Source organism: Micromys minutus, assembly GCF_963924665.1.
Source record: "Micromys minutus genome assembly, chromosome: 1".
NCBI lineage: Eukaryota > Metazoa > Chordata > Mammalia > Rodentia > Muridae > Micromys > Micromys minutus.
Genome location: NC_137969.1, coordinates 252134576 through 252142542, shown reverse-complemented (window position 1 = coordinate 252142542; position 7967 = coordinate 252134576). Strand labels below are relative to the sequence as shown.

Here is a 7967-nt window from a genome sequence, read left to right as displayed (position 1 = left end):
AAGTCCTAATTGTGAGCTGCTGGGGACAATTGCGCTTTGCTGAAGCAGCGCTGGGGAGCAGGTGTCCAAAAGTCCAGCAGGTAAACTCCAGCAGGGACAGAGCTGCCTGTTCGAGCCACAGCAATGCTCTTGAGAGCAAGCCAAGAAGTACGAAAAGGGGAGTCACTACAGCAGAGTCTCAAGTTAGCCAGACTCAGCCCAAGTTCTGTGGCCGTGCTCATCTGTGCCGTGGGGACCCCCCACCCCACAACCGTGACTTCCTCTGGAGCATTTGCACATGATCTTCGAAGGCCCGGAAGACCCAGCCCACCGAATTCAGTCATTTGTCCCTTGGCTATTTAGAATCGACGTGGCCTAGTACCATGTAACTGCTCATCATAGCGCTCCAACCAAGTGCGCAACTCAGACACCTGGTACCCGTCGGGGCCACGGCCCCCCTGGTACATGATGGTGCCGCTCTGGATGACGTAGAGACGCTCAAAATAGGCACCATATGCGGAACTGCTGGAGTTGGCCATGGTGTCCAGGACCAGAGCACAGCCAGGTGCGCCTTGCTGAAGTACCCTTGCTGCACTGACACGGTCCTCCAGGCTGCGGTGCTGTGGGATGACATAGGGTGAATCTGTGGTGACCCAGCCGTCGGATGGGTGGGCTTCCTCGATGTAGATGATAAGGAAGTCAACATCGCGCTGGTACTTGGTGACCAGGCGCTGGAAGGCGCTCATCCGCGCCATGAACGGTGGTCAGGTACAGCTGCCAAAATTGAGCACCAACGGGCGGGTCCCTTGTGCGTAGTCGAGGATGCGCTGGCTCTGGAAGCCATCAGGCCGGACGACCTCTGAGTTAGGCGCTGGGCCACCTTCATGGGCCTGCTTGAAGAAATCCAACTTCTGGCCATGCCACACGGCCTTGAGAGAGGCCATGGTGCACAGACGGTTGTCGTCCGATACGCAGATGGGTGGGTCGTCAGGGGGCATCTCTTCGCCTTCACTGTTGAGCTCTACTTCGGGCTGGGGATGGTCAGAGTGGCGACGGCGCAGGAAATGCTTGCGGATGCACAAGAAATCTAAAAGCCAGAGCATGAAGGCCGTGCCTAGGAAGCGCGGGAACAGCACGAGGCACGAGGCGGTCTGGGCGCAGAGCCTCAGAGAGTGAAGCAGCAGGGAGCGGAGCATGGTGGCCGCGGGCCCCGAAGCCCCCGGGGGCCCTTCACCTTCTCCGACCACCAACCTCGAGGCGGCCTGGCGAGGCATCTGGTCCTCGGTTCTCAGGGAGCTCAATTTATAGTCAAAGCTTGAATTGGCGGGAGACTCCACCTCCGACCGGGGCCCGCCCCCTTGCAACTTGAGCCCGGAGGGATCACCCAGAGGCGCGGCCAATGCCCCAGAAATCCTGGGTCGAGGGCGGGCGCAGGCTGGTTGAGGGTGGAGCGGTGCGTCCCGGGGCTGGCAGAGGCGGGCCTGATCCCCGCAACCAGCTCTTAGGGGCGGGGGACCCCGAGGCCGCTGTGGCTAGGGACTAGGAGCCCGATCTCAGGACCAGGCAGTCGGTGGTGGCAATGATGTAGACCGCGCAAGCCTCTCACATCTCCTAGGTCTCAGCGGGCGGGTCCCAGCCCGCGCCCTCCTCGCCGCGCACCTGAGCTGAGTTCCCCGGCGGCCGCAGCGCCGCGCCGGAGCTCCGGTTCGCTTCCCGCGCGCCGCCGCCGCCAACGCCGCCCACGCTGCCGCCGCTCGTGCGGGGTCGCTGCCCAGGTACGGCGGGAGTCCAGGTCTGCGGCCGCCGCTCGGCCGGTCCCCGGCTGTAGCCCCGCCGGGGACGCGGGCCCGCGAGGAGGCAACTTTGGGTTCCCGCCGCCTTCCCCGCTCGCCCGCGGGCGCCGCTCGACTGCCGCAGCCCGTCCGCCCGCCTCCCGCGCGCGCTCACACTCGCGCCTCGCACACGGCCGCCCCCCGCACCGCCCCGCCACGCACACCGCGCTCCGCGCCCCCCGCCGCTGCCCGAGCTTGCCGCGCGCCGCCCCAGTCCGCGCCGCGCCCGCCCCGTCCCATCTCGCTCCCTCCGGGCGCCGCGGTTCCTGGGTCAGCGGCCCCTAGGCTCCAGCCCGGAGGTGCAGAGGGCAGGGTCCGCGGGTGGGCTGGCGCCCGGCTGGAGAGACCTGGAGAGTCGCGGAAAGGACGCCGGGCCTCGCCCTCGGCCGGCTCTGGGACGCCCTCGGCGCGGGGCGCTGCGGGCGCGGGGCGCGGGGCAGTGGGCGCGGGGCGGCGCCGGCCCCGGGCGGCTCTCCCACTAGGGGTAGCTGTTGCCTGAACGCGGGAGCGCTCCCCTCTCGCCGCTTGCCTCGCCCGGCGCAGCCCCGGCCGCCGGGCGCACCCGTCCCGTTCGTCCCCGGACGTTGCTCTCTGCCCCGGGAACGTCGAGACTGGAGCGCCCGAACTGAGCCACCTTCGCGAACCCGGAGCGCGGCGGCCCGACTCACCGCGGAGGCGCCCGGACGCGTAAAGTGCGTACTTTCAACAGGGAACGTGTGCTGAGGCTTTTTAGGGGTGCGGGGCAACTCCCCAACAGCGTGGGGTTCTGGTCTACTCCGCCTCGGCGGCGGCGGCGGAGACCTCCTGTTTTGTCTCTGCGCGTGGCGCACTGCCGGCGCCTTGGGATCAGGGGCAGCGGGGCAAGGAAGTACCTTGACCTGGGGTCCCTGAGACCCTGAGCAAGTTCCACTTCACTATATCCCAGTGACTCCCCAGGTCAAGGCCTCTACCACTTAGGCAGCGCCAAAGAGTCGCGCTGCCTAGAATGGCCTAGCAGTCACAGGGGCTTTTCTGGGTTGGCAAGACCCCATGTGGATACCGCAGCTCCAGGAGCGTGTGTCCTGTGCGCAGCCCTCCCGGGAGAGACCAGCTACCTAACTTTCTCGACCAGAGATCGCGCTGTCGCTCTGGGAGGGTGGGTGCAGTCAAATCGCTTTCCATCAGCCATGGAGAAGTCGACCGCGGGACAAGTAGCCCAGAGGGCGCACCCTCTCCAGCGGGTTTCTGCTGTCTTGGCAGGATGCTCTGCCGGGGACCTCTGCTCCTGGGACCTGTGAGCTGGAGTCCTGAGTGTGCTTGAACAGCCTGTGAAAGTGGCTGTTCTCCCTCTAGGTCAGAGGATTTCTCTGCTCTGTGAGGCAAGGGTGTACCCCTCAGCACTTCCCACCTGAAGGAAGCCATCAGAAGCCTATGCTACTTCCGGTACCCTTAGGAAGGTCTTTCAGGTGGACTGGGGAACTCTCTCTGAGCATGCCCGACTGGGGGTTCCACTCATGGTTCTATCTCCAAGCAGGGCTCCTCCAAGCTTGCAGAGCTTGCAGATCCCCGTCCCTCCTTCTCTTTCAGACTGGGGTGGTAAACTGAGAAGAGATTCTTTCTGGAGAGTCTGAGAGACAGACTGGGAGCTTCTGGGACTCTGTCTTGGGTAGGGAAAGAAATAGTTCTCTTCAGCCCAAGATCCCTTCATCTCTGGGAGATACCAGTCTAGGGCTTGTGTCCTGCTCCTTCCTATAAGGACCTGGGACAGGGATTTGAGGCAGATCTTACCAGTCCCACATTCGCTCTCTGTAAAGGCCACCTGGGGTAGGTACGTACATATGTGTCCGGATGCATATGCCACGTGACAGTCACAGTCTGGGACAGATAGAGGTTCAGCCCTTCTGGTCCTGCTCTATGGGACCAGTCACCCCTGAACATCACTCCTTCCCGATATGGGGTACCTGGGAAAGCAGCTGGCTGTCAGCATTCCTGGATAGTTGCTGGTATTGTGTGGAAAATAGGCTACACCCCACACCACAGGATTCCAGAGCATTGGCTGAAGAACCCAGGCCCTTCTGACTTTCCTGGCCTCCTGCACAGGAAAGACCCAAGGTACAGGTAGGGGTGCGGTTGATTCTGGCTTTGGGGACATGTACCTGGCTTGACAACTACTGTGCCATGCTCCCCACCTTTCTCCTGTTCCTCCTCATCTCTCTTTTCACCCCAGTTCTCCTTTCCCACTGCCTTTCAGGGCAGCACCCCTAATTAGCTAAACTTCTCGGCCTATTGACCAATCAGTTGCTTAGACTGTCTCGTCTTGTCCCAGTGGTCTAGAGTATGAATACTGGCCCAAGGCCAAGACACTCCTGAAATCCACGAGGGGCTTAGGCCTCAGTGGGCCTGGCAGATTTGGGAAGGGACCCAAGTTGAGGGGGCTTCTGTTTCAAGGGCCCAGGTGGGATGGTATGCTCTGGGTTCTCCTGCCTTCCCTCTCCCAGCTCCAGCAGAGGGCAGACAGGAGAGAGAAAGGAGGGATGGTTGGCCTGGGTCCATTTGGTATCTTGGAACAACTTGGTGGGGAAGGAGGGACAAGGCCCTGGCATGACTGGGGAGGACTGGCCTTTGGCCAACCTTCTACTCCCAAGAACTGGGTAATAGTGGTCTGCCAGTGAAGGGGTGCTTAGAGGGCCTGACATTAACCCTTTCATCTCCTAGCCTCTGGTGGGGTTGGTGCAGGTGTGTGGCAGGCACAGTCTCTGCCTCCCTTTCCCAAGGCTGTGAGGAGACACTCATGGAGGTTGGTCGGTAATGCCTGTGGCTTCTATGTCTCCCAGCAGGGGTATTTTCTAAGCACTCAGAAAAGATGGTTCAGCCCCCAGATTTAGAGAAGAGCATCAGAGCATGACAGTCCTGTGCCCTGGGTCTGACTGCATCTCACCATGGCCGGGTTACATAGGCTCAGCCTTCCTTGACCATCATTCCTGTCCTTCTTGGTCTGCTTCCCCTGCATTGGCCTCTGGGACATTCCAGGGGTTTCCTCTCTCTAAACTTTCACCCATAATGCTCTCTTTTCCATCTCTTTCATTAGAGGTCCCTGTAATCTCCCTTTTCTTTCAAAGCCCTAGTCTGACCTGACCTACCCTTCCTCATAGAGGGGAGCTCACTTTCTCCCTGGACTCTTCTAGAAGGAGCACATGCCCTCTTCCTGGCCCGTTCTTCCTCAGTGGCCAGCAGCCTGTTCAGCAGATGCATTTCTGTGTTTGCCCAGCAGACCCGTCCCTCCCAGGCTGGCCCAGCTGGGATGCACTGGAGAGATTGCTGGGAGGTGCCCAATAAAGCCTTGTGCAATAAGAACTGTGTGCGGTGTGAACTTACTGAAAACACTGGGTTTGGGGAGAATTTCAAGATGTGTCGTTCTGCCCTTCTGCACACGGCAGAGGTAAGCGAGCAAGGCAGGACATGTTGGTGGCAGCAGGCCTGAGTGAGGTCATCTAGGACCAGCTCCCTGGAACATCCCCCTTTGGGTGTGGCATCTAACGAACATGTCCTTCACCTGCCCACTTTATCCCTTCTTTTTTCTAGGCTGAGCACCTTTCTGGGTACTGCTCCCTCTGAAGGTTATGCCGAGTCCTTTTCACTAATTTGAGAGTGGTCTTTGAGACACACTTTTCTACCTCTGACTCAGGCCAACTGAGGTGGGCACAGAGGTACTCTGAGGAGACAGGGTGGTTGGAAGCTCAGTGATGATCTCACGCTGATCTTAGAGATTCGGATCTTAGCGTCTTCTCAATGCCTTCCTCAGATGTCATTCCATAGACGTAGAAGGTTCTAGACACCTTGGAAGAACTCGCACTGCTCTTTTCTGCTACTCTGGAGTCCTGTAAAATCCTACCTGGACTCACCTTCTGGCCATTTGCCTAGCCTCCAGTATTATCTTACCTGGCCTTACCTGCATTAGCTTAAAGCCCTGCCCCCACCCACCAGCCTAACCTAGGCTGTCACTTGGTCCAGGCAAGCACCTACAGTGGTCCCTGGCACTCTGCTAGCCCCAGGGAACAGGACAAAGAGTAACACCCCTTGCCAGCAGCTGCCCATGGGTACCTGGGTCCTGCCTGGCCTTGGGATGCAGGGTTACTCATACAAGACAGACCCCAGCCTGCCTAGGGGACCACCTCATATTTCTACCCCAGAGGCTCTCTGGAAAGAGTGATGGGTTCACCAGTCAGCAGATGGGGGTCCCAGGTTTCTTTCCTCCTGACAGGTCTAACATTAATGCATTGAATCACCAAGTCATGGAACAAATATGAAGCACATGTGTGTGAGGGTGTGTGTCCACATCCATTCTTGTTCACGTGGAGTTCAGCTTCTTTTCCAGAAGACATCGCAAGTGAGATGAGAGCATGGAAGCCAGAGTAAAAACACCTCCCATTCAGGGACAAGGCACCGCCACAGTGTGCACTGCTCTCAACAGAAGAGCTGCAGATTATCTCTTAGTGTCGTTTCTGGTTCCAACATTAGAGGACCCGTGGATGGACCAGGTTGTCCAGCTGTGCCCATGCATTCCTGCAGGCCATGCTGGTCAGAAGCCTGGCCCAGGCACTGAGGCTCAGAGTGAAGTATGACTCCTTGAAATGCCTTCATCTTGTATGAGTTTATGGACCATGGGAAGAGAAAGTTCTTCATTGTCCATTGCTCATGGCGCAATGGTCATCTGGAGAGAGAGGCATCCATCTGAGATGCTTAACCTCTGGGAGCAACCACCCCAGCCAGACTGGTTCTTGCTTGGTCTCTCTCTCTCTCTCTCTCTCTCTCTCTCTCTCTCTCCCTCTCTCTCTCTTTCCCTCCCTCCCTCCCTCCCTCTCCCTCCCTCCCTCCATCTTCCATCTCTCTCTCTCTCTCTCTCAATCTCTCTCTCAATCTTTCTCTCTCCCTCCCTCCCTCTCCCTCCCTCCCTCCCTCCCTCTTCCATCTCTCTCTCTTTCTCTCTCTCTCCCTCCCTCCCTCCCTCTCCCTCCCTCCCTCCATCTTCCATCTCTCTCTCTCTCAATCTCTCAATCTTTCTCCCTCCCTCCCTCCCTCTCCTCCCTCCCTCCCTCTTCCTCTCTCTCTCTCTCTCTCTCTCTCTCTCTCTCTCTCTCTCCTTCCCTCCCTCCCTCCCTCCCTCCCTTCCTCCCTCTCTCTTCCTCCCTCCATCTTTCATCTCTCTCTCAATCTCTCTTTCAATCTCTCTCTCAATCTCTCTCTCCCTCCCTCTCCCTCCCTCCCTCCCTCCCTCCCTCCCTCCCTCCCTCCCTCTTCCATCTCTCTCTCTCTCTCTCTCTCTCTCTCTCTCTCTCTCTCTCTGTGTGTGTGTGTGTGTGTGTGTGTGTGTGGTCTTCATTGCCCTCAACATGATGGGGCCCTCGGTAGGGTAGCCTCAGCTTCTTTGTGGCTCTACTTTGAAGCCTGGGAACCTCCTATCTTGGTGCTCTTCCTTGGAAAGGGGTCACATACTCTGGCTCTTTGTCTCAAGTTATAAAAGGTTCCTGGATGTGTGCTGGGGCCAATGACTGTGGACAACATGAAATAGCCAGCCAAACTTGGTATATGACACAGGGCCTGTGATGGCTCCATCAAGTGGTAATAGATTCAAAGTCACTACAGTGGACAGGTATAGAGCTTGGAGTTCTGTTTCTTGGTGAATGACATTTTCCAGACTTTTGGCCTGGGTCTGGATGCAAATGTCAACTGTCAGGGGCTATCCTATAAGGGCCAGGCATTCTTATCTAAGGGGATACTTGTTAGGGACCATTCCATAAGGTCAGACCTTTCAATATGAAGGACACTGGCTGTGCGAGTCTCCCAGATCCCATATCTGATGTCTAGTGCCATGTTCTGAATCTTCTGTGGGATGCAATCTGCTTATTTGTGGAGGGACATAATAGTTCTGGGTGTCTATGGGAGTTTGGGATATGGTGGCTGGGTCATGGGCAGCAGAAGGCATCTGCACGCATCCTCATCAAGAAGTCAGGATGGGTGCTGCCATGGGAGTGTAGAGTTCTACAGAAATGGGGGGGGTGTAGATGTTGGGAGATTGTGCAGAATTAGGGCCCAAAATAGGCCTGATCTTGCAGATTCTGATGGTGGTTGGTCTTATCTTTGTTACCTACAAAACAGGAGCTAAGAACCAGCAGGAGC

General features: G+C 58.0%; 1 protein-coding gene across 1 annotated transcript; it reads right to left on the bottom strand.

Moving 5' to 3' along the window:
* Window positions 1–338: 338 nt before the first annotated feature.
* Window positions 339–1253, bottom strand: DIO3 (iodothyronine deiodinase 3; the record flags this gene model as incomplete). Its single annotated transcript, XM_080916087.1, has 1 exon — window positions 339–1253. One exon carries the CDS (start codon window positions 1251–1253, stop codon window positions 339–341), a length of 915 nt encoding a protein of 304 aa, XP_080772213.1.
* Window positions 1254–7967: the final 6714 nt, after the last annotated feature.